The sequence below is a fragment of the Erigeron canadensis genome, chromosome 4 (assembly GCF_010389155.1).
Source record: "Erigeron canadensis isolate Cc75 chromosome 4, C_canadensis_v1, whole genome shotgun sequence".
Lineage (NCBI taxonomy): Eukaryota > Viridiplantae > Streptophyta > Magnoliopsida > Asterales > Asteraceae > Erigeron > Erigeron canadensis.
The window spans coordinates 29,604,849-29,631,585 of record NC_057764.1 but is presented as its reverse complement, the minus strand read 5'-3'; the positions used below and the strand labels follow the sequence as shown (position 1 = coordinate 29,631,585).

Sequence of the window (26,737 nt, the reverse complement as noted above, 5' to 3'; positions counted from 1 at the left end):
ATCTACTGAAAAACAAACCCATTCCCCTCTGGAATCGAGATATTGCTGTGGATAACTCGTTGAACCCTGGATAACATTTTTTGTATACAATGAATTATACAAAAAAATATGACAGAAGATACTCGCATAATACATTTTTTTTGTCACAAACCAAACATACATACAATATATACTATACATATTACAGCTGATCAGTGACGGAAGATCAGTAGGACCAAAAGGGGTTCTGGTCCCTACAGAATTTTGAGATATAATTAACAAATATTTAATATTATATGGTGAAAAATAAAATTTATGTGTATCTATCTCTCTCAAAAGTTTAAGATATAGATGTGTATTATATTTAGAAAAAAATTAACCCCTCTTGTAGTGATGTTCAAGTTCCGCCCCTGCGGCTGATAATTTAATTTGGAAAAATGTTATGCTTGGTATTTTATAACGAGAACACGATAAATGGAAGGGTATTGTCCATACACCATTGAATATGGATTTGACACATAATATGTTTTATATATTTAATTTTGCTTTTGCTTCCCCACCGCAGTGCTCTTTTTTCCCACTCAATATAATAAAGTAGATGCCAATACATTTTGTTTCTCTTTTCTCTTCATGGTTGCGTGGAAGGGGAATGGGGGAAGATCAAAGGAGTGATTAAGTTGAAAAGTTTGTGTTTCAGCTAGACACCTAGCATATAGCATTCATAATTATGAATTACGGAGTATCCTATTTTAATGTCTTTCTTATCCCACTATAATGCTTCCATATATATATGTTTTTTGAAATAAATCAATGATTAGAAAATTAGTAAGTAAATTCGCATGCAATATATATACATGTGCATTTTCCAAGAATGCAAATTGTCAATGTAAAGATATTAACGATTGTGAATGATAAGGATATGCTATTAGATTAAAGTTAAAGCATCATGTTGATATAGATTTTAAGGGGTCTCAATACAAGGATTTGGTTAAAGTGAGCAATAAAAAATTGATAGTAGTGAAAACGGGTAACAACTAATCTTAAAATTTTTAATAAAAAAGAACACATATCACTTAATAAATGTTTTTGCACCTTTTCAATCAAAATCGATCTACACCCTCAAAATCTGAATCGTTCTAAGACTTTGAGTAAAACAAAGTTGGCAAGTTTGTAATATATATGTTTAAGACCGTCCATGAGAATACTAGATTAGGATTCTCTCAAATTAAACATAAATTGATAGGTCGTTATGTGTTAAGCTTTTAATTTATGAAAGAAAAGAAAAATTAAAATAAAAAATCAGATCAGTAAAGTTGTCATATATATTTTTTTACTCACAAAAATACTCATATGACTCATTATTTATGTTAATATTTAACTTAAGAAGTATCTAATCTATGAGTATTTATCATTGCAAGGTCAAATCATTATTTTATTTACTTATATTTAGTTAGGGAAAATGATTCGTACTGTAGACTTTATTTAAGCTTATGTATTGTCACTTTCAAAAATGTTACAAATTAAACCTTTAAATTTGATAAACATACATAGCCCCCCTGAATTTTACATAACCTCCTCCTAAATTTTACATAATCCACCATGCTTTACCTAAGATAGGTACTACATGTTTTACCTAACATTTCCCCTTTTAGTTAACTATTTCAGTTAGTATAATATTCCTCTGTCCCATTAGATGTGTCTACTTTTAAATTTTTAAAGTCAATTTTTTACAACTTTGACCATGATTATCTTTGTTTGTGTTGTATAATATATATTTGATGAAAATTATATGAATTAATTGAGTTTTACATATGTTTACATTGGTATAACTTTTATCGAGTATTATATAACACAAACAAAGATATTTAAAGTCAAAGTTAAAAAAAATTGACTTTGAAAACTTAAAAATGGACACAATGGAAGAAGCATTAAATTAATCTAATTCACACAGTGAAAGTAACAAAAAAATAATACACATATATACATCACCTTTTACTAGATAGCCTTAATCACTAGTTCGCTACTGTTTCTATGTGATGACTCACTAACATTACTTTTTCTACAAGTCCCATTCTTTTCTTTTCCTTTAAATGCATCCCCATTTCTTCTACTTTCTGCATGTGAACCTATTAATTTTCCTTTCTCATATCCATGCTCTAATAATCCAAATTCTACACATTATTTCCATTTCTATTTCTATTTACATTTGTCTTATCTTTTTTGTTTTGTTTGTTTCTTCGGTAAACATGCCAATTATTGAGTTTGAGCCCAGTATTTCTAGTAGTAGTGTCATCGGTAGTCCAGCTTCAACCGTAACTAGACCTCATGTTAATACAAGAATGGAGAACTCCACAGTTCATGCCGAGCCACCAGGCTCGAGTACTACTCTCACCGATCTTGCCTTAGAAGCGAGAGATGGAAATCAAAATCGATCGACGCCATCTCAGCTGCCTTTCTTGCGCGAATCTTTACGACCTATCACACTCAAGGTACCTACATGGCTAATTTTACATTTCATATATTGTAGCTTTACAAAACCATTAATTAATCAAGAAGAACTTGTATCAAAGTAGGCTCGAATAATATTATCTAGCTAGTATCTTTACAACTGATAAATTAGAGGTGCCCTTAAAGACCACTTAGCGTTCCACGATCCCGTATTGTAGTTTTCAATATATATAGTTGCATTTTTGCATCTATCGCAAAAATGAGCTGACATAATTCTAGGGACCAGGTGTTATAGCGTTCGTAATTAGGTTTCCACCAAACTTAACGTTCTTACGAACATGACTCTTTACGAGTATTACCTTATTGTTCAACAGAGATTCAAATAATCTAATTCTTTCTTTTTTTAACGACAAGTGTTAAATATTAATGGTTCAGATAATCTAATTTTGTGCTAGCTTTAATTACTAACGTTTCTATTACAAGTAAATATATGGAATATATATTGTATTGATATATTATACAGTGTGACATCATTGCAAAATATTTTTGGTTGCGTGGTATAAAATTTAATGAAAATTATATTGAGAATATATTTAACACTCAACTCATTTATAAATTTGTCGAAACACAAATTAAAATCATTAAAGTTGAAAGTAAAAGACTTCAAAAAGTCTTTTTAAAAACAGAAAATAATAAGTTTCTGCCTTGAAAATTTGCAGTTTGAAGATCTGGCTTACACTATAAACTCGCAATCTGGAGAAGATCACTGTTTTACGTCTTCCGAGTCAAAGAGAACTCGGACTCTTCTAAGCGGAGTGAGCGGAGTAGTCCGGCCAGGGGAGTTATTAGCCATGCTCGGCCCATCAGGCAGCGGAAAAACCACTTTACTAACTGCCCTTGGTGGTAGACTACCAGGAAAGATATCAGGCTGCATAACATATAGCGGTCAGCCCTTTTCAAGCTCAGTCAAAAGAAAAATCGGTTTCGTGACACAGGACGACGTTTTATACCCACACTTAACAGTTTTAGAAACTTTAACATATGCTGCAATGTTAAGGTTGCCCAAGAATTTGACCCATGAAGAAAAGGCAGAGCAAGCCGAGCTCATTATAATTGAGCTCGGGCTAACTACTTGCCGTAACAGCATTGTGGGTGGGCCACTAATTCGTGGAGTTTCGGGAGGGGAAAGAAAACGGGTTAGTATTGGGCAAGAAATGCTTGTAAACCCGAGTCTTTTGCTTTTGGATGAACCCACTTCAGGGCTAGACTCCACCACGGCCCTACGTTTAATGGTCACACTGAAAGCGTTAGCTCAAGGAGGGAGAAGTGTGGTCACCACGATCCATCAACCATCAAGTAGATTATATTGGATGTTTGATAAGGTTGTCGTGTTATCTGATGGTTGCCCGATTTATAGTGGTCATTCGGGCCGGGTTATGGAGTATCTTGCTTCCATTGGGTTTGTGCCCGGGTTTAGTTTGATGAACCCTGCAGATTTTCTGCTTGATCTTGCCAATGGTACGTAACTATTTTGATCTGTTCTCACATTCTTTTGTTTAGCTAAAAATAAATTTTAATGAACTAAATTTATGTCCGCCCAATTATTATATACAGTAACTTTCATGATTAAAATTCTTCATGGTGGCTGCTTTTCTTATTCCTGTAAAACTTTACTCTTTTGAGATATAACTATTCATTTATGAAATAATAATAATAATAATGTACAGTATATGATATGCCTACAGTATCAATGGATGATACATACAGTTCAACTATTTTTTCTTTTAATCTGTTTTGTGTCATCAACCGATTTTTAAGTATAGTTTTTCTTCATTGATTCATCTATATGTTTTTTTCGAAATATTTTTCTTTTTATGTACTTATTAATTTTTCATCTTGCATAATCTATAAAATGTTTATAAATTATAAATCTTGGTATACAGGTGTGGCTCCTTGTACAAGCCCAAATGATCCTCAACAGTATTATCAAGGTAGACAGGATTGCCATGAAGATCCTAACTCAATCAAACAGTTTCTAATATCATCGTACAAGAAAACTCTTCACCTTCGAATTAAAGACGATATCCATAGAGATATCCATGACCCGAGTCGTGCCATTAAAGGATCACAATCTTCTAGATGTAAGTTCAAATCAATATCATCTTTTCACAAGTCATTTAATTTCATGTCACATATGTCACATGATTTAGGTCATGTAAGTGGTTAAACATTGAAAATTAAAGCTACAAAAATATCTATTTGTTTGGTTTCATTAGACTTATATATATATGTGATCTTAATAAATTTTCCATGTAGAGGGAAATAATATTAGTGCAAAGTTATATATAGATGTTAAGTGGTGTGCGTGCAATCACAGGTTGTGAAAAAAGTTGGACCACAAGTTGGTGGACACAATTTAAAGTGTTGTTCAAAAGAGGTCTTAGGGAAAGGAGGCACGAATCGTACTCAGGTTTACGAATCTTCCAAGTGATGTCTGTCTCAATCTTATCGGGTCTTCTATGGTGGCATTCTGATACATCTCACTTGCAAGATCAGGTACCACGATTGTCGTCCTTTGTCGTTGTTTAAACCTCTCAAGATTTCTTATACTCTAGTTAATTTCACTAATTTTTGATCAACTATTCATACAAGATTTGCTGAATACAACCCTAAGGGCTTACTATGATGTCTTCTGTTCTTTTATTGGTCTCAAAAATGCTTATTGATTTTATTATGAAATGCAGGTGGGACTTTTGTTCTTTTTTTCGATATTTTGGGGATTTTATCCACTTTCCAACGCCATATTCACATTCCCTCAAGAGCGCCCAATGCTAATAAGAGAACGGTCTTCAGCAATGTACCGTCTTTCCTCTTATTACTTTGCTAGAATGGCAGGGGACTTGCCGATGGAATTAGTGCTGCCGACAATCTTTGTAACCATTTCATATTGGATGGGTGGTCTCAAGCCTTCACTCATCACATTCGTGCTAACAGTTCTAATCATTCTTTTTAACGTGCTGGTCTCACAAGGACTCGGACTAGCCCTTGGAGCCATACTTATGGACCTGAAACAAGCTACAACCTTATCGTCGGTGATCATGCTAGTGTTTTTACTAGCTGGTGGTTACTATATTCAACAAATTCCACCATTCATCAGTTGGTTGAAGTACATATCGTTTAGCCATTATTGTTATAAGCTTTTAGTTGAAGTACAATACAGCGAAAATGAGGTCTACGAGTGTGGGATAGGTGTTCAATGTAGGGTATTGGATTTTCCGGGGATCAAGTATCTTGATATGGGTCACTTGTGGTGGGATGTGGTGGCTCTTGGTGTAATGTTGGTGGGCTATCGGCTTCTGGCTTATGTTGCATTGAGAATGAGCAAATCTCACTAATCCGGCCTTTAATTCCACTAGTTTAAGTGACAAATAAGCCCGAAAAGTAATTAAGAGAAAAAAGATTTATAATAGCAGATGAACATGATGCCTATAGTTGTTAGGAATAATTGACTTTACTTGTAATTGTATATTGCTGCAATTTTAACAGCACCTTTGTACCGCTTTATATTCAGTTCATTTAAATTATCGTTCTTACATCTATTGTGCACCTTGTTACTTGTGACCTGTTCTGTATCTTCTTTTAGGATAAAGTTACAACTTGATTGATTGAATTTAAAATTCATCTCTCAACAATTGATCTATTTTTTCAGAAATTACCCAGCACGAATTCTACCATAACAAAAATAATCTCTATACATATATTGCTCTTGGGCGTTGAAGAATCAAAGAACACGATTAATCCTTCATATCATTTGATCGAATTATTGCAGTATGAGATTATCAAACAAGCATACCCGAGAAAATAGGATGATGTGACCCTATTAGAGAAAATGAAGAATAAAGAATGCCCTATGTGTGGTCTATTTGGCCCATATCCTTATTCATACAAGTTCCAATTTAATCGTAGTTAATATGTTTCTATAATTTAGAAATGCAAGATACACAATGTCATCTTTAGCCCATAAACTTTAGTCACTTGGGTGGGCAATACATCATGGCGATTTCTACATGAATGAATGTTAAGTTTCTTGGTAGCATAGAATTCCATCTAGAGAAGGTTGAGGAAAGTTTCAATCTTTTTTCCCATTGATTGTAGAAATCCAAGTTGGGCCAAATTTACTTATGGACAAATCATGAATGCTGTTAAGTACACATAGTTGGAGCAGGGTTTGGGCTTCTAGAAATTTATCTTGTACATGCCCATTTGTAATGGGCCGAAACTAGGCCCATTTGTAAGGTACGTAGCTAGTTCCCTTCATATCTGCTAAGCTGAAATGGGGGCAAATTAAGTACTAATACAAGTGAAATAACTCTCTTATGTGTAGATACTTGCAATTTTGGTTCTACTAATTGTGTAATTGATTTCAAATACTTTTAAGAGCTAGCAATCGCTTAAAAAAATGGGGCGGAAATACTTCATGATCAAAAGGAAGCACACACATTATAAATTAAAATGGTTAATACTGATATGCTCAATGATAGTAGGATTCTCTTCTACCACATGGTAATACAATGTTTGTTAGAAGCAAAAAGAATCTAACATTGAAAATAGGTGCAAAAAACGGCACTAGAGCTCCATTAGGTGCAGGAATTAATTTTGTACAAATGTGAATTATTTGCACAAACTGACCATGGGAAAGTTGAAGAACAAATTGAAAAATTCTATTTGCATCAACTTGTCAATCTAAGAGGTTCCATCGTGAACCATGAGTGGCTTGGTCGACGAATCCAATTCTACCATCAACTATTGTTGAGAATTTGCATATGAATATATATGATCATCAATCTTGCTCGTCCACTTCATGGAATGGAAGTGGTACTGTCTTCACTGCTCTAAACTTGCCTGAATTATTTAGATGCTCATTCTCCAACCTGTACGAACATTTAAAAAGTGATATGCACATGTAAGCTATCATGAAGCAAAGTGGCTAAAATACAAGAACAAACTTATTCTCCATTGAATTCTAAACAGATGTGAATTTTTATATTAGAACAAGAATAATATGTAGTAGCTTCAAAAAATGTCTTATTAGAACAGAAAAAAAAAAAAATCTATCTTCATTCGAGTTGAAAACTAACTCCTAGAGAGATGTGTTCTGTTTACCTGTAGAAATTCCACTGGCCTCTTCTAATGACTTCAAGGGCTGCTAAAAATAACCCTGTCAATCTGTAATCAATGCTACCGAATTTGTAATGTAGGACGGTTTGTAACCAAGCTAGTCTCAGAATAAGATTCAACCCCTGCAAAATATATTGCAGGCAAGGTTAAATTAAAAAGATTTGTGACATGGGTTGGCCGAGAAAAGTTCTAAATCTCGGTTAATATCTTTCTTTCTTTTTTTTTTTTGTTTTGGCATTTATGTTGATTGTGTATAGCAAGCGTAAAGCATATATACCATTGAGAAGAAGTAAATAAACTGCCGACGAAGAACCAATTCATTTCTTAACCAAGGGTTCTTGGAGTTCATCTGTAGCAAACCCCAATCCTTTACAAAGTCCCAATACAATTGATACACAGTTGCAATACTTGACATTATCACTACCATACACAGCCATCCCAGGCTCCTCTCTTTTTCGTATGCCAGTTTTGCGCCTGCAGCTAACATTGCAGATACGTACTTCCCCAAATTTATCAAATGCCCTGTATCACCTTCATCAAGCCACCTCCTTGCACACTACACACCAATTAATAGTTTTTTTAGTAACTTCATTGTCACTATGGATATTTGCTATTGAAGTAGGTAAATAGGATCTTTAGGGGTAAAAACAAGTTGGTGCCAAACCTGCATAGCTCTCCAGTAATAAGGTAAAAAGGAAACAGCGTAGGCAAGATCTCTGTAATTTTTTGTGCTAACACAATATCCATAGTCTTGAGTTTTGTAGCTCCCGGTTAAGTAGTAACATCCTACATATTCGAGGTTCCTTAGCATTGGCACCTATATCACCAAAAAAGAAAGGATTTATGTCAAACATTTTATGATATATAAAACATGTTCAAAAAATATATGATAAATCAAAATTTTCGGGACCTAAAATGAATTTAAAGTTGGGTTGTGGTTAAACTTTTCTCCCTTCAATACATGTTCTCCTTTCACCATTTTCAAATTCACAAAAAATAATAGTTTGAAGAGAATGGTGGACCTGACTACAAAGTTGATCAGCCATGAAGAAGTCAAGCATGACAACCTTATAAAGAGGTGATAACACGATATTTCTTAGTACACTTAGTAGACGGTAACGGCTTGACTTGTAAAGGATGTTGATGGGGCACACAAGCAATAGCAAAAAGACCTGTAAAAAGGGAAGCATAACACGTTTTTCAGAATCTTTTAATCTATGCCACACAAAAAGTTCAAAATAGTCGAAAAAAATTTAGGGGGAATATATATGTAACTAAATATATTACCAATAAGAGAAGGCCAGGAATAGATTCAACTTGAGAATAGGAGTACCCTTTAGACATCAGGGATAGATGGACAAACAAGACCCCAATTACAACTGTCATCGACATAGTACAGATCAAGAAAACGTCTCTGTACTTAAGTTCTCGTGTTGCTGATAGCTCAAAGATAAAGCTGTAGTTTATACGCGTTTTCTTCCACATGAAGATGTTGCATCCATATAGGAAGAAGTGCAAAAACAACAGGCTGAACATACTGTAAAAAAAGAAAATGTCACTATGATTGTTAAATCTATATATTAATATTCTGTTCTGTTTTGTCTTCTTTTTGGTATACTAATGTATCGTGACATACCTAAGAAGAGGGTACACAGTTTCCATGTAGATTGTATTAGTTTGTGGTCTATATGTTCCGGTGATATGAGCCACGATGGCATATCCAACAAAAAGCGCAATGACACATCCCGTGAATAGCCCTATAAAATCATCAACAAACATCAAAACATAATCCTGATACAGTTCAAAATGTTCAATCATCTTTAAATCTTAAAACTCCAAATTGCAGACTAGGTGCATAGCACTAATTATTAAGATAACCTCCTATCACATCATAATATCATGCCAATATCATCAGACAAACAAACGTTTCCGTGCTTATACAGAGTCACAGACACTAACATATGGTGCTGATAAAGATCACACTTCGAAATTATTTACTATCCACGCTATGTTGGTTTTCCACATAATGTTGAGTGGCCATCAAAGGCAAAGTGGAGATATGCTGTCTTTATCTTTGTAGGGTCAAGGATAGTCAATCATCTGCTAAAGTGGTTTTGTCATATACATATATACACAGGGATATAAAGGTATATTTTCTGTATCGTAACTTTTAGCTACAAAAGTAGATTTATATCTTTTTGACTACCGAACTCCTCTTAGATTATTTACAGTGAAACATCCATTTAGGGGATTGATCAATCGAAACTATACTTTTTTTAATGAAAACAAAGATGATCATAATGTGTGACAACGTTCGAGCGACACATTAGGCATAAATAGTTCAGAAAACATTAATCTCACAAACAGAATTAAACAATATTGATGTAGAAGAAATGGGACAAGATATGAATTTGGATGTTGGTAAGTTCGACATACAAACGTATAAGGTGATTGTCACTAGTGAGTTCTTCAACATCAACCATTATCTATTGTCCCAGTTATCCAACCATAATGTATAGTTTCTTAAGTATGTAATTACACATTTATGACAACCATTATCTGAACCCAGAAACCAGAAGGTTACAAAGTCAAACTTAACACTGAAACATATATGTTTTCTTTTTAATTTTTATGTAATAGCCATTTTCTAATCAAAATGTGAAGTTCCAGTTACAAATGTGCCAAGGTATATTCCATATAAATGCCTATTAATGGAAGATGATTTGGAAAGGGAGTTCTCATATTTTTCTATGTTATCAAACAATTCTTGTATTTGTTAGTGGCCAATTATTTCCCTAGTCTATCTATTCATCATTATTATTTTGTTTCAAATACATAAAGGGACCAATGATAATAAAGTATCAGACCTATGAAAAAGGTGACAGCATGAGACTCTTTGCGTTGCGTGGGTTTCAGGTATTTCATTGCCTTCCTTCGGTTATCTTCTGTGAAGTGTTTCACGAAAATCTCCTCAACTTCGTCTGCCAACTTTATGATCTGCACACCAAATGCATAACATATATAACTTTGAGATGAATTAAAGAATATTAAAAAAACAAAAAAATCTATGTTAATAAAATTAACAGAACTTCAACTTTCTACAATATATATCTGTATTAAAGATTGAACATCAAGTTCAGAAGCCACTTCATTCTGCCCCAACTTAGTCCAACAAATGGGATATATCTTGTACTAGATTTCAATCATCTTTGGTATGCTTAGACAGACATATGTGGCCATGTCATGAGACACTATTAAGTTTACTATAAAAAGTGGACATAATTTGTGTACAATGTTACCTTGTCCGAACTGTTGAAGTAGGAGCTCTCAACAACTTTAAGGTAGATGGGAAGAACTTGTTTGTTTGTAACCTGCAAATATCAATGCAATACAATGTGACTAATTTAACATAGTTAAAAGCAGAATTTAATATAAAAACTGAATAAAGATGCGAAAAATATGTACTTACTTTGTCGAATTTCTTTAAAATCTTTGAGAAGGCGAGCATGTTTAGATTCCTGTAAATAGCTCATGGTCAAAAGAGTATTCCATGTCTTTATATAGATTACTTACTAATAACAAGATTATGTTTCTTCTATAATGTGGAGTTACTTATTTTGTTTAAAGTTCGTTAGAGAACGAATCAGAATTAACACATCTTATATTATAGTATGAAAGCGACAAAGGAAGATTTTGAACCTATAACTAATGACAAGATGGACAAGTACCATCAACCAAATCATAGATGGCTATTTAAGAACACGAAAGAATGATAATTGTGGCAAAACTTGAACGATACCTGTAAGTTTTTAGATAGCCCAATCCCTTGTAGAGCTCAATAAGAGCTCGCCGAATCATTTTTTCAGCATGATGGAGTTTTGTTTTGTTAATGTGAAGCTTTTTTCCATGAGAACTCTGCTTTTGGGATGATTGATTGATCAGATCTTCCCATAGTAAATAGGAGAACGTGCGTGTTGGGTTGGTTAGAGGAATGCGAATTTTCAGTTTTTTTCCATGGCAGTTATTACTAGTAACCCCAGAGAGATTCGGTTCTTCCTCCTTCAATCTTGGTGACTCATAATTGTTGTCCAGATCTTCTGTTATGTCTTCCACTTCCTGTAAATCTTGTTCTGTCATGCCTCTGCTGGATTCTTCATCTGTACCCCCGGAAAAAAGCAAAAGTTACTAATCATCTTAACGTAACACTGAAACGGACTAATAAAATTAAAATGTATTTTCTATTTGTTTGTTTTCATCTCAAGTATACAAAATGACCCTTTTTTGCATTTCATTCATACCACATGAAATAGTGCCAGATAATTCCACATCCTTGGAGTCATGGTGGGATGAATTAGCTTTATTTTTGTGCTGATATTTTAGTGCGGTTTTGAGATCAACCAAGATATGTAATTGTTTCTCAAGGCATTCCCCTCTATCGAGGAATTCTTTTTCTTTCTTTCTGTAGAATTCATTCACTTTGTTAAGCTGGTGATCCAAAAGAGCAAAGAATTTACTAGCAGCTTCAGTCTGATCAAACTGCTCTAATACTTCTGTTTCGTAGAGAAGTGCCCTGCTAGATGTCGATGCAAGCTTACTGTGAACCTGACATCAGATAAACCAAACCACATTAGGAAAGCCATGTATATATTTAGACCATGTTTACCCAGAGGTCATGGGGTCAACGTATAGGTTTCAAATTTTAGCAAATAAAAAAAGTCAGAGGGAATATGTATACGTGAATGACTTCACGATTGCACCGTTCATTTCCAAATAAAGAAAGTTTCTGTAGAGGTGAGAAGAGGAAATTTGTTAGAGAGCTTTTTTGTTTTGGTTTTGATGTAAAAGAAGTCGAGTCACAATGAATTTTCTTGATTTCTTTCTTAAGTTGCCAATAATCAACAAAGGCTTCTTTCCATTCGGGAACTAATTGACCCTCAAATTGCTTAGTGAATTTCACCATCTTTTGTTTGTTAAACTCAACTCAAAGAACTAACCCTCCAAGTAGGAGAGTATTGTAGTTTAAGCACTTAAAAGCTGAGATGAGATGAGAGTGTCTATTGGAAGCCCATGAGCACATTATTTATGGTGTAATGAAAAAGGTTCAACCTTGAATGATGTGGCTCGTACCGATTCTTAGGTGCAGCACATTCTAAAATATCCTATGTTCTTTTTTTTCTTTCTATTATCCTATGCTGCCTTCCACTTGGAACTCGGGCCTATGCCTATATATATGGTGGACGTTCACCGGAAAAAAATATTGGCAAATTTTAAGTATGATGTGGCGATGCTTGGCCAAGATGCCCTTAAGGAAAGTTCAAATTTAACAGGAAGGAATATGTGGAGTACATATTTAACTAGTATCTTTGATGCCCCTTGTATTAATTTGACTAAACAATTTGGATATATTCTTCAATAGCACTCTGAGCTAAATCCTCTGTAATATCCAATTATCCATGTTCTCGAATAACAAGTAATAGGCGTGTTTGTATTCCTATATTCGATTTGTTGTTGAAGAAACTTTATTATGTATGTGCTCTAAGCTCGTGTTTTCTTTGTATTTATCTTGGAGTCGCGGGTGGCTTCTTCATACTTGTATTTGCTAACCGTTTTCTCTCATTTCTTTGTAAATCACCGGCGTAAATTCTGTCAATTATAATCTGTTTTCCCTTACAAAGTTACTCCAGCTATAATTCTGTCATCTCTATTCTCTACATATGGCTAGAATATGGCACAATGTTAAGAGATATGTGAATCAAATCTAGACCAGGAGAATATGTACTCAGATTTGTAATGATGACAAGAATAACTAAAAGAAACCCTCTTATTTCATTTTTCAAATTACTAGCCAGCTGAAACATCTTAAAGTATATGATCAGACCTTAATCTATTCTTCAAATTGTTACAATTGATATAAGAGTACGTTATATTCTACCTATCATTTGCGATCAATTCAAACTTTTAAATTCTAAATCTACAATTTAGTTATGCTAGCTCAATTAAGAGAATAAATAAAAGGCAACAAAATAGGATATACCTTATAATTAACCACTACCAGGAGTTCAGGACATAAACCACATTTATGCATTAAACACTTATACTTTATGTTATATAGTTTGTATTTTGTGGTAAATGCATCAATTTTTTGTGGTACTAAACTACTAATATCACCACTCTCATTCGCTTTTGACAGAATTGGATAGCATTATTGTTTTGTTAATTGCGCATTATCTATGTAGTGTTGATCAATGATTGATAAACACTTCCAATTAGAGATTGATCGATGTTGTATTTACAATGACAACCTTGTTTTAAATTAAAAAGCATTGTTACATTAATTATATGATGAAGGACAAACATGATATTGATAATGGCGTAGCATGATGTAAAAAGGTATCCATTAGTACCAAACCTTTATTGGTTGAGCCGTGATCATGGCAAATAAAACTTGCTCCCAATTCGACTACACTGATTGCTTTATAAGAGATTAAGTTTCAATTTTTTTTTAATATAAAGTCCCACTATAATTGCATGAAATAAATTGTATAAAATGGTTTCTATCAACTTTAAAGAACTTGTACCACACCCCGTTCTCTGATTTGTATTGGTAATAATATTTGGATAATATAAAATAAAATGATAACGGTACCTCGGAGCTATCTAGTCTGTCACAAACTTGTCAAAAAACTTTTCGTTTCTTTAGTTTGACAACAATTGATATTGCACATGAAGTTACCTATGTTTAGTAAAATAATAATTGGAAAAAAACGGTTATGGTTCAATTATAAAACAGACAAATATTAAAGAAAAAAAATTAAACAATTTTTTTTTAACTAAAAATCTTGGTTAATCATGAAAATCTTCAAACATCATATATGTTGTATTTCATAAATATTTATGTATCAGTTTTATCATGATCCACATATCAATATCTTATGTTATTAATTTTAATCAATTTTAATATTTATTTAAATTAACCAGCTTATATAACTCTTTCGGGTTGAAGGGACGGCCTCTTACACCCCAGCAAGAGCTTGTGCCCCTTAACCCTTGTCATTGCCACATTTAATGAAAATCGAGTTACTTAACCCTTGTCTTTCACCAAGTCGTATTTGAACTTAACCCAACACCCCCTTTATGTCGATAATGGTAGATGACAAAAATCACAGAGTGTATAATCGTAAAAATCAATGTGCCTCTGAACCCAAAATAACATGATCCGTCTCACCCTGCGAAATGTTAAACAAGGATGCGTATCAAAATGTAATTTAAGCAATTGAAAATTTCACGTGAAAGAATTAGTAAACGGAGATGCGTATCCGAAATGTAATTTAATAAAATGGATCTATCTACAATAACAGTACATACGTACAAGTTAATTATGTCGCGTCATTGCATCAGGATAGAATTCGTCAGTTTTACAAATTGTATATGCAACAATCATCCGAATCAATTACATGTGTATTGAGAGATTGGAATTTCTAATCCACTAGTCACATGTTAACCAAAGTAATATTCACCGGCCACCATCGCTATTAAAGAATCTTGTGGTACATACTCCGAAGACGGCGATTGTTGCTGATTTTTTATGTGTTATATATGTAAATGAGGTTAAGTTACAATACGAGCTAGTTTGTCATAACGTATTTAATTAGAAAGAAAGAGAGATTAAATAAAATAACAATTTTATCGATTAGGATTGATTTATTATTTTAAATTAGTGTTTGAAATAAACTCTATTTAGCATATCAATAGTTTTGTTACTTGAAAAGGGCCCCAATAATAAGTACTTGATTTAGGCCTCCGATTTGATTGAGCCGCCACTAATATGAAAGCCCAATCATATATCCATTATATAATAAAAATTGTGAAATTCGTATGTAAGGGTTATATCCAAGTTTTTAAAACCGAATAAGCTGTTGGCATTCTTTTAAGATGTACGTGCATCATAAAGAGTGTTTTAACTTACAAATAATTGGTTATTCATAAATACGATAATGATACCCGCACATTGCGGCGGTGATGGAGGTGATGGCGGGGTGGTGACGTAATGGCGGCGGTGGCAGTGATGGGGTGATCTAATTTACGAGCTCCGCATATAACCGTACGGACTTCGCGTTCGGATTTAAAAATTCGTCGAAAGTATATCGAATAACCACTCTAATGAAAGAGCTTGAAATTTTAAGAACACCCATATAAATTTTACAATTTATCGATGTACGGTTTTTGAGATAAAAATTTTTGAATAAATTAGAAGAATAAAATGAGTTATGGAAGAAAGAAAAAAAAAATGATTGGTTGAGATTTGATGAGAGAAAAAAGGTATTATAGTTATTTTAGTTAGAGAGACAAAAGTCGAAGGTAATCAAATCCAACATCCCTACATTATATAAATCTCACTTTAAAATTTGTTAGTTATTGCTTATGTGGCATGCTTAAAAATGCAAGAAAGCCCAAAAATTATTACAATATTGCTCCTTGGAAGGTCCACGGATTAGTTACTTTTATAAGAAGTTCAAATTTTCGAAAACGGATTAGTTATGCTTTCAAGAAGTTCAAATTTTCGAAAATTTGAATATGTAACCGTTCGTGTATTGCTTGTGGCGGTTACTTCCTTGCATGTCTATGTCTATATAAGGCCACTTCCATTCAGTTTTAAGGCATTTCAAAACGTAAACACATAACAGATCAATTTTAGCATGGCTTCACTAAACCATGTTTCAATTAGAAATTTGCGTCCAAATAATAAGCCATGTACGATAACGGTTAGAATCTGCGGCTATGGAAGCAACCTCTATATGGAGATGTTAATAACATAGGTAGTATTGAGATGATCCTGATGGACGAACATGTAAGTATTCATTGTTTGTGAATTTTTCTTTTTTGATTAGATTACTTTTTAACATAACATTTTTTCGAATTTATAACTAGCTTTTTAACATTCTAATGTATAAACATTTTCATTTTGACAGTTTGATAAAGTGGTTGTTGTTGCAACAATCAGTTTTATTCCAACCGACCAGTTATGGTATTCAATGGAATGTGTGAACTGTTCTCAAGAAGTTTAGTTGACCGATCTCTACATGGATGCAGTCGACATTATTGATGCTTTAAGGGACAACAAAATGTGGATTTGTTGTTCATGTAACAAGGAAGGAGTTCTCATCAATCCTAGGTATATATTTATATTTCATATTAAAACTCTATAATAATTAAGTTGTGTGGTAAAATTGTATCTCTGTTTTTTTTTTTTTTTTGGTAGGTTTAATGTGCAAGTTAGGATTGTAGATGCCACTGGTGCTATTGGAGTTAAATTGAATGATCAACAAATTTCAAATCTTATACAAAGAACAGCCTATCATATTTGTGATGAAAATTATGAGGTATATTTGGTTTATCTTAATGCTAAATAAGACTTTTCTATGCATTTTAAGTCATTACTTTTTTTTAAATGGTCATTAGTTGTAATAGGAGTACATTTACTTTGTTACATGCATGCTTGAACTAGTGTTAAAGAAATTATTTAAGGTTATAGCGCATCCACGTTGGTTTATATATCAAAGTGGGGGAAATTCATAATACCTATCACATCCAGGTAACCAACATAATCCTTCTTATATGCGCCTACTATGGGCAATCAATTTTATAATTTCTCTCCGGCGTGCAATGACGCGTTTTAAACCCTCGTGTATCATTAATAAATTCCAAGGTATATCTAGCATTCTTCTTCTTTAAATTAATCAACTCATAAGAATATTTTTATTATGTCCAACTCAGTTATATTTATTCATTGATACAATCTTAAAATAAGGTTTCAGAAAAATTATTTAGGGTTGTCCGTATATCGCACGGGATTTAACCACTAGTATACATATATAACACATAAAAAATAAGGACAAAATATTCTACATGATCATGCATCTTTCGTTTTAATTAATTAGTTTGGAAATGAGGTTAAGTTACAATATCGATGGGCGGCCGACGCCATCCTTTGCTGCTTGTCTTTATATAATTTTGAAGTTCAAAATATTTTAGAAATTATTTATCATTACGTGCGGGTAAAATTAAAATTCAGTTCACGGACATATAATAATCTACTAATTTTATTTTATTTTAAAATTTTAATTTCACATCAATATTAAAATGTTTAAGATATAATCATCAACTGTTGCGCATTGCATAAATCTAGAGTTAAACGGTTTGATTTCAGTCACGTCACCCTTGTTGCCTTATCTAATTGAATTTTACTGTCATCTCCAACAACAACCATCGACATTAAAGTTAATTTGGGGATGAAAAATCAAACTTGCGACCTCTCTTTTAAACGAGAATAAACTTCGCTACTTCAACCAACAACAAAATTGAATGTGATTAATATATGCCTAAACTAAACTTGGATATATAACCCTTACATACGAATTTCACAATTTTTATTATATAATGGATATATGATTGGGCCTTCATAGTTCATATTTATTATGAATTAAAATATTAAAATGTGAGGGGTTTTATATCTAAGTTTAGGTACCTAACAGCCCATTCCTCTTTAACAAATTTTTGCAATCCGTTTGTTTCGTTCAATAGTGTAATTTTATCCGCTATGTGTCTGAAAACTTATATTTCTTAGTGTTATTTTTAGAGATTGTAAGTTTTGACATCACCTGAGTATTTTTTTTAGGTTTTTTTTAGGTCTCATGATTTTCGGTCCCCCATTAAATGGGTCAAGATCCGCCATTACCACGTATGATATATCATGTTAGAAATGCTATATCTAAAAATAAATTTTTACTAACAAAATGTATATATAGTATTTTTGCTGTCATTGTACCCACATAACTTGCCACATCATTTTTAATAAACATGTAATTGATCCGATAAACATGTAATTGATCCGGATGATTGTTTTATATGCAAGAAATAAGTCTGACCTTGTTCACAAGGGTATCTTTCTTCTATGTTTTATAAATTATAAGATTAAAGATGAATTCATATGTGTATCTCGAAATAACCTTGACATTGATTCAGTATCGATCGACAGTTAAAGTTCAGGAACATTGTAGAAAATTTGGTTGCTAAAAAGAATCAAATTTTAAATTTGTGTCTCATCTAATATACCTAAATGATGATATCTAAAAATGGAAGTGATAAATCTACAACAACTATTAGCCATCTATAACAAATGTACATGTTTTCCTGCACAGTTTACAACTACGTAAAACATACATTATTGTGGATGACAAATAATTGTTGTAGATTTATCGTTCTCCTATCTAAAATCATATGTTAGCTAGAGAGTCCAAATCTCTGTGTTTCCTCATATCTATATGAAAGAAATTAAGGTTCCCTACCAAATCTTTTTTGCTGCTACAAATTTAGTAGGGTGAGCCCCAGAGGATTTAAAATCATGGGTCTGAGTAGGAATGCACTTTATCTTAATGCATGAGACATTAAGCAAAAAATTTTTTTTTTTTCTATATATCTTTTGGCAATGGATTTCTGATATCAATATATATGACTGTCTCTTGGTACATATTCTACAGAACAGAAGAAGAAAAGGCTCGTGCATGTGTACTCCTTAGTCAAGTCAGAACTTTACCTTTTAATGTCGATGTATCCGATTCAAAGTGAACTTGTTCGTATAAAATGTTGGATGTTTATCTTCCAATAGAAATTATTATCGCGCTAGCACATGGATGCACGATTTACATGAACATAGTGTCTTTTCATGATGGATCAATATTATGCCCTCAAAAGACGCACATTTATCCAAAACCCTTTCAATCGTCTTTTTTTTTTTTTTTTTTCTTTTGATACAACGGATTTATCTGTCTATAGTATCTATACTCCATTATAAAGCATTTTGGATTTTTATTTATCGTAACTCTTAAAAATTAAGCATTTTTCTTTTTATCTAAAAAGTCCCTTTTAGTATATATATGGTTCCCAAAATGGCCCTCCACGCACTACACCACTAAACCACCGTCGCCGTCACCGCTGCCGTATTGTGCGGGTACAATGCTAGTAGTTATTAGTAATTGAAGTCAACATGGCTTGAGATGCATTTAGGGGTTTTTCCACAAGTTATGGATTCAACCATGCCTGTGGAGTGTGGAGTCTTTTCTTTTATGATGCACTTCGTGCAATCCCAGTTAAAACGATAGTCTACCACGTACCATTGTAGGCTAAAAGTAATAAATAGATTCTCAAATTAAGTCCATACGAATAATTTAGGAGTTAATTTATTGCAGCTAATTCATCTCGAATATCTACCTAATTGTTTATAATTCTCTCAATGAGTCACAGATCAACTAGCAAATGCATGGGACAGTGAAAGGCTTCTGTAATTTTTACGTGACAAGTTTATTGATTTTTACCTATAGATCTTGTGTTTCTTAAATTTAAGAATCAATAAGCATATATATACACGATATATTTTTCCATGTTATATTTTAAAACGATATTATATTCTACTCCTACTACTAACTTTCGCATTTCTTCGGAATTGTCCGCTCATAGTACGATGGAATTGCCCAATCTAGCTCGACGCTTTTTCTATGTGTCGGTGTTCTATATGACCGACATAAGACTCGACATGCATGTTAGATATTACGGAGGTTTAGTGAGCACCATGCCGAATTTCTCTACCATTTTCTTCTTTTTCACATTTCTAAGATGAGAATTAGAACTCTCAAAAACCACTTATTAATCTACCCCACAAATATGGAAAGTAGGACTCGGATGGATCTTTCTAAAGTCAAAAACTTTATCAATGAGTCATAACCCCATTGGCCATGTTAATTATATCATTTAGGACTATAGTTTGTAAATGAATAGTACTCTATTATTAGATATATTGGGCTAACTAATGGAGTAGATGGCCTATAAGTAAGGTATTTAATTTATCTTTGGGAGCTGGATTCCACCTGGGTTTGAGTTACTCCTTGCATTTGTGGGAATGGATTCTTGGTGGTTCTTCAGAAGCCTTTGGTTGTATCCAGACATTCGTGTACTTTAGGAATAAAAGTAGGATAGGTTGTCATTTCTAAAAAAATAGCCAACTTGGACATATATCTTTTTAAATAGGTGATTATCTGTACACCATCTATCACCCAATACGCTTTAGAGTGTTGTACAATATACAATACCAATTAAGAAGCACGTTTGGTGGTTTATGGCTAAAAGACGTAGAATTATGGCAAAGTTCTCTTTTGTTGGGGAGCTCGAGCCGAGGAGCTAGGGCTAGAAGTTTCAATTCAGACCATAATATATAGTTGGATCTGAAATGTGCTCTATCCTTTAAATGCCTCTAGCATATATAGGAAAATTTTCTATCAGCAAGCTTAAATGCCTCGATGATGTGAAATATATATTGCAAATATTACACTGGCTTTCATATATATGGAGCTTGAAAAGAGTTTTTAGTATTTGGATATGGTTCTTAAGAATGATGTTATGCTATGAGAAAAAACAATATTATCTTCAGACAATCAGACATGTCATATATCCTAGTCGAAGCAAAATCCATGCTTTCTCTTTGCTAATTGGATTAGTTAGGAATTCATTCTTTATGCTCCCTCTAAGAATTTAGTGATCCATTAGGGGCATATCCTTTTTATTAGTACTCCAAAATGCTCTTAAATTAGGTGATGAACCATTCCACTATGGAATTATAACAGGCATATGCCGGATTTGCATCTATTATTCCTTGAAAGAGCGATTGATTACATGTTTTATGAGGTTTAGACTCTTCAAATGATATCGACATGTATGAATCAATACGTTGTGTCTCTTGATGAGCTGTGTGATAAGTTGATTCTCTATGATAATATGTGTCATTTAATTTGTTTCGATGATTATTCTTCAGTTCAACATGCTACATTGCTACCCACTAGACCATATAATATTGGAACCAAAATTATGTGAGAATCACATTCCTCCAATATATGGGGAGGAGATTAATTAGAAGAACGGAGTTGCCATGATATAAATTGCAAATTATTGTCACCAAGCTAGTTGTTTTGATGTCTGGTGATCTCAATTTTGACCGATATATATTACCATATATCTAATAATTAATCTATTAGTATTTCACCAAATTCTCCAAGTGGTAATGCCTTGAGTATATATGACCTCTAAAGTCTAGCTAGACCACACGCATGCCATAACATACATGACTTCCAAATTCCCCAAGGGGGAAAGCTAATATATATATATATATATATATATGAAAGTATGAATCAATATCAATACTCAATAGACATGCACAAGCACTTTAACATAGTAGGTACTTTCAAAAAGCTTACTTACAAGGGGATAGTTATATAAGGGTGTTAGGTAACTAAGCTTAAGTATGAAACATTCACATATTAATATTTTTTAATACATAAAATTAATGGGGGGCCAGGTACTAATACATTAAACAAAAATACTATTGAATTAGTATGTGAAAAGTTTTACACCTAAAATTATATTCATTTTTCCCTATTTATAAACATATGTATGATATATTCTAATTAAAATAAAAAATTCATTTGTTTTGACACATAACATACTATAGCATAGTCTTGCTTAGACATGCATGCACAAGCACTTCAACTCAAGAATATGGATATCTTACATATAATTCCACGAAGCTTACTTAGATCGAAGCATATAGAAGCATAATTATTATCATACTTATAGAGAATTTATGCGGTGTCTACGCGAAGAATTAATGCAAGAAGATGTGGGATTTAAACCCACAGTTTAAAGAGAATTTAATGATTCATACAAAGCATATTCTTCGATCTTTATTAGTCCTCTAAAATGTTCTTAGATATTAGCCTATTAGGTATATGTGTATTACATATTGAGCTAGCTACGATCATTGAAAAGTATAGATCAACGTCCTTGGGATTTAGCCCAACTGGACATTTAGTGCCCTTTATGTCTTTCAGCCAAGTGTCACCTTTGAAAGATATATTAGGAAGTCCTTGTCAATGTGGTGAGGCATGGGGGTTTTCTCTAGCATTTAGCTGGTTTCCTCCATAACGGTAATGAAATTTCCACCGCCAGTCATGCCCTCGGATTGACTGTGCTGGTGACGTGGTCAATCTCTACCGGACGATGAAGAAGCATGCCGCTGAGTCCAATCACCACTGTTGTTAAAAAAAGAAAAGTATAGATCCACATGCATAATATATAATTGGATACAAATATATGTGAGCGAGTCAAAAATATCATATCTGAACAAATTTTGAAAGTTGAATGAATATATATATAAAACCGAAAAATATATTGAGTTATAGAGTTTAAACTTAGGGATGTGCACGGTTTGATCTAAAACGGATAAACCGTTTAAATTAAGGTAATTGGATGGATTGGTCGGGTTAAAATCAAAAACTTAGACCATCAGTATGCAACACCATTTACATTGATTTGGTTGAGATTTTTAACAAAAAAACGATCAAACCGAACCATACACATCCCATTTAAACCCAAGAAAGTAAACAACTATAGCAATCATTGTTACACGTACTCAATTCTTAAGTCAAAACATAGATCAAAATGATCGAGTCAACTCAAAACAAGTTTAGGTTGATTGGGTTAGCCTAGTCAGGTCACAAGTCGATCAGTTGGATCCACTTCAAGTTAGTTTAGGTTGACCCGTTACCTTCTTTATGTAAAAAATGTTGCTAGTTATCCATACATAAACTAATTGTATTTTTACCATAAAGTTCAATGAGTAGCTAGGCTTTGATACGAAATGTATTATTTTTATGCACACTACAATTAACTCATTTAATTTATTCCAACTTATATATTTTTAACTTTAATTATAAAAACACAAATAAATCAATATAAAAAAAATAATTTGTAAATTTTAACCATCTACAAAAATCATAATAAAAATGCATGGGCATATACCACATATAAAAAAATAGTGATATGTACATTATTTTCTTTTAACCATACATTATTAGACACAATATTATACTGTACAATATTAAAAGTATATTCAATGGTATACTGTTAAACTACGATACTAAAATGAGCATGTAAACCAATAGAATAGGCCAATACATAGGGAGAGATTCTTTAAGTTAGTCAATATTATTAGTTATGTTAGCTAAATCTTAACCCTTAGATTAAAATTAAGGATTAAGATTCAAAGTCTATCTTTCAATCTTAAGCATTGATTTCAATTCAATGGTCAAGGTGTTATCAATCATGACAACTTGAGGGGCGCCACATTGGCGCCCAAAAAATAAAAAGTAAAATAAAATTGCGCAAATTGACCCAATTTAGATTGATTCGGGTAAAGGTTCCCACTTTGCCAACCCTCAAACTGCCATGGCGACCATACAATCTTCCCTCTTTTCTTTACCTTACTTACATACATCTCTAAAACCCCATAAACCCACCTCAATTCTTTCTCACCCTAATTTCTTTCAACCCCCTAAATTTCCAAGGCATGTTTATAAAAATCATATCTTTTATATGTATTTTTTAAATAATTTTTTTGGGTTTGATTTGCTGATTATTATTTGATTTTGCAGATTGGGTATTGCTTATTCAAAAAGAAAGGTGATTTCTTGTTTGGTTGAAGATGATTCTAAAGGGTTTGTTGAAGAAACTTCTTTTGGGTCTATTGAATCTTCAAATTCTGTATGTATACTTGTATATATATCTTTTTAATTTTGTTGGTATGATTATATTTTATTAAAGTTTTGAACTTTGCGAAAGTTATTGAATTTGGAAGCTGGGTTTGGTTTTGTGTATGTTTGATTGTTGTTTTCTTCTACTTTAGAATACATTAATTATGCACTTTGTCACCTTTTTCACTTTTTAATGTCTAATAAAACATCAATCTTTTCATTAGGATTGTAAAATCTTGTTGACCTGGATACGACGAGTCATTATATAGCTTGTAACACCGTGACAGTGATGTGAGGATCCTCTGTAACCTCAGATGATAGTGCTTAGCCTTCAAAACATATATTAGTAGAGAATCTTAGTTGTGTTTGATCGTTCTCGATCTAAGCTAAGTTATGTTAGTTCATATAAAACTAGACATGATTTTACTTCTTTTGTGGGTGTCTGGGTTACAAAATGGTAAAAATGGATTAGTTTTTTATGTTTGATGTTGACAAAAGAAAAGGGTGGAGAAAAGTGTAAGTAAGTTTGTATAATGTTATAGTTTAGTTTAGTATTATAAGTTTGTATAATATTCTAGTTTAGGTTAGTATTATTTACTTTTTCTGCAGATTTAGATACGATCAACCAAAAGGAGGAGTAAAGTTGTAGAATATTATTCACTTTCACTTCTCATGCTGTGTTATTGAGGAATATTTTCATGATAATGGAATGATTACGTTGATAATATCTGGATTGAAGAATCAGTCAATAAGAATACTAGTAATTGTGTAGTCGGTTGATGATTTCTGTGTTAAAGGCATAGAATTTGAATTATATGAGAACGGTTATTCTATGGAATTAGATACAAATTTATAGTACTTCAATGAATTCCGTGAATCAGGTTTCATTGTGGGATTATATATTTATATTATACCTGCCAAAGAAGATGCAAAGTTACCTTAAAAACTAAGAACAAAATACAAGCTCATAGATCAGGGAAGCAAGCTTAAGGGTAGAGGTCTTAAGTTTTAACTTGACTTTGCACTGTCTTGTGATGCCAAAAGCGGTCATATGTTTGTAGACAAACTAGTGCTGCCGGTTTTCGCTTGTCAGGGTCATACAGATAAAACGGATTATGTATGATTCGATAAAAGTGTTGTTACTAAAAATAGTTACTTGTCATGACAGATTAACTAGAGAACCAAGATGAGCTTTTCTGTCTTAAACTTTTAGCACTATTCCTTTTTGCTTGCTAAGCTTTGAAGCTGGGCTGTACGAATTGTGGGGTGCATAGAGATGCTTTTGTTTTTATTTGAAAAGATAAGCATGGTAACTGCCTTCCAAGGATAAAAGATACAATTATTCACTTCAACTATTAGTTGCTAATACTGAAATTATGTGCTTTGCTTGGAATTATTCTTTCATTTCACACCTTTTATATTGTTGCAGATTAGCACACTTATAGTTGCTAACAAAATTTAAGATGTGTATTTATTGTAGATTAGTATGTTTATAATTGATTAAAATGTAAATCATGTATTATGCAAGTTCATATTTATGAGGGTGGCTTCATCTTTCAAGTATATCATTAGGGAAAAAAGCACAATAGCGAGAGGTTATATAAACTTGAAACTAAGAGAGTCCCATAGTAACATCTAAACAAGACATATAAAAGATGAAAGACTACCCTTTTCGACTGCTATGTGTAATGAAGTGTGCCATACATGCTTGACTAAAGCTGCTCTTTCTTTGACCAATGCAAACCTGCAGGGAGCAACAATTAATCTCAAACATCCGAGAAGAAGCTTGTTGGCAAACTTTACATGTGATGCTTGTGGTGTAAGATCACAAAGGCTCATAAACAGATTAGCTTATGAAAAGGGGACGGTTTATGTGCAGGTATGTTTTTTCTTGTACATTCGTGGCACGTTTCTATTAGATGCTTTTTTAACAGGTTTTAGTATCTGGATAAACATGCTTTTTTGTTTATTGTGACTCACAAGTTTAATGAAAGTTTTTTATCCTTACAAATGAACATTTGTATGTAGTGTGCAGGTTGTTCGACATATCATCAACTTGTTGACAATCTCAATCTTGTAGTGGAATACAAATTTCAGGATGAAGTCGATATGAGTCCCGATACAGATCAAGTTTGATGAGCCAATCCACTCTAACTAGTAATTTTGTCTTGATTTTAACAGTTTAGATACATGTATAAGGAATTTCTAGATCATTTTGAAAGAAAAAAAAAATGTACAACATTTTTAGTGTGTGGTTGTTTCTGTGACAGTGGCTAGTAGCGACAAGTCTGACATGTGTATGTGTGAGCTTAAAATGGAGATATATGCATGAGCACGGGTCAAAACCTGACCCGACCCATAACCGAAACCCAGCAATGCAACCAAATTGAACCCATTACCCTATCGGGCATGTTGGTTCGGGTCTGGCGGGGTTCGTTTCGGTTCTCGGGTTCAAGGGACATTTGTTTATCACGTGTTAAAACTCAAAACCTGCCCAA

General features: G+C 32.9%; 3 protein-coding genes across 4 annotated transcripts; 2 read left to right on the top strand and 1 right to left on the bottom strand.

Moving 5' to 3' along the window:
- The first annotated feature begins 2,113 nt into the window (after positions 1-2,113).
- Positions 2,114-6,022, top strand: LOC122596084 (ABC transporter G family member 21-like). Its single transcript, XM_043768601.1, has 5 exons — positions 2,114-2,468; positions 3,147-3,945; positions 4,371-4,568; positions 4,805-4,983; positions 5,172-6,022. Exons 1-5 carry the CDS (start codon positions 2,226-2,228, stop codon positions 5,820-5,822), a joined length of 2,070 nt encoding a protein of 689 aa, XP_043624536.1. The 5' UTR covers positions 2,114-2,225; the 3' UTR covers positions 5,823-6,022.
- Positions 6,023-6,962: 940 nt separating this feature from the next.
- Positions 6,963-12,636, bottom strand: LOC122596085 (phosphate transporter PHO1 homolog 1). Its single transcript, XM_043768602.1, has 13 exons — positions 12,341-12,636; positions 11,904-12,207; positions 11,405-11,762; positions 11,075-11,123; positions 10,905-10,976; positions 10,473-10,602; positions 9,242-9,362; positions 8,893-9,142; positions 8,628-8,777; positions 8,270-8,422; positions 7,883-8,161; positions 7,591-7,727; positions 6,963-7,358 (listed from the first exon to the last, which is right to left on the bottom strand). Exons 1-13 carry the CDS (start codon positions 12,563-12,565, stop codon positions 7,268-7,270), a joined length of 2,319 nt encoding a protein of 772 aa, XP_043624537.1. The 5' UTR covers positions 12,566-12,636; the 3' UTR covers positions 6,963-7,267.
- Positions 12,637-23,873: 11,237 nt separating this feature from the next.
- Positions 23,874-26,480, top strand: LOC122597909. Of its 2 annotated transcripts, none has more exons than XM_043770498.1 (4): positions 23,874-24,053; positions 24,141-24,249; positions 25,990-26,118; positions 26,275-26,480. In XM_043770498.1, the coding sequence occupies exons 1-4, from the start codon at positions 23,935-23,937 to the stop codon at positions 26,317-26,319; spliced, it is 402 nt and encodes a 133-aa protein (XP_043626433.1). In that variant the 5' UTR covers positions 23,874-23,934; the 3' UTR covers positions 26,320-26,480. The 2 variants fall into 2 exon arrangements, with proteins under 2 accessions (XP_043626433.1, XP_043626432.1); XM_043770497.1 differs by having other exon boundaries at positions 23,877-24,053; positions 26,268-26,480.
- Positions 26,481-26,737: the final 257 nt, after the last annotated feature.

Excerpts from the sequence above, each read along its gene's own strand:
- LOC122597909 (XM_043770497.1), top strand. The coding sequence starts at position 23,935 with ATGGCGACCATACAATCTTCCCTCTTTTCTTTACCTTACTTACATACA. Across the intron at positions 24,250-25,989 it reads CTATTGAATCTTCAAATTCT|GGAGCAACAATTAATCTCAA; the intron begins GTATGTATACTT and ends GCAAACCTGCAG. Across the intron at positions 26,119-26,267 it reads AGGGGACGGTTTATGTGCAG|TGTGCAGGTTGTTCGACATA; the intron begins GTATGTTTTTTC and ends ATTTGTATGTAG.
- LOC122596085 (XM_043768602.1), bottom strand. The coding sequence starts at position 12,565 with ATGGTGAAATTCACTAAGCAATTTGAGGGTCAATTAGTTCCCGAATGG. Across the intron at positions 11,124-11,404 it reads GGCTATCTAAAAACTTACAG|GAATCTAAACATGCTCGCCT; the intron begins GTATCGTTCAAG and ends AGCTATTTACAG. Across the intron at positions 9,363-10,472 it reads TGCTGTCACCTTTTTCATAG|GGCTATTCACGGGATGTGTC; the intron begins GTCTGATACTTT and ends ATGATTTTATAG.
- LOC122596084 (XM_043768601.1), top strand. The coding sequence starts at position 2,226 with ATGCCAATTATTGAGTTTGAGCCCAGTATTTCTAGTAGTAGTGTCATC. Across the intron at positions 2,469-3,146 it reads TACGACCTATCACACTCAAG|TTTGAAGATCTGGCTTACAC; the intron begins GTACCTACATGG and ends GAAAATTTGCAG. Across the intron at positions 4,984-5,171 it reads CATCTCACTTGCAAGATCAG|GTGGGACTTTTGTTCTTTTT; the intron begins GTACCACGATTG and ends TATGAAATGCAG.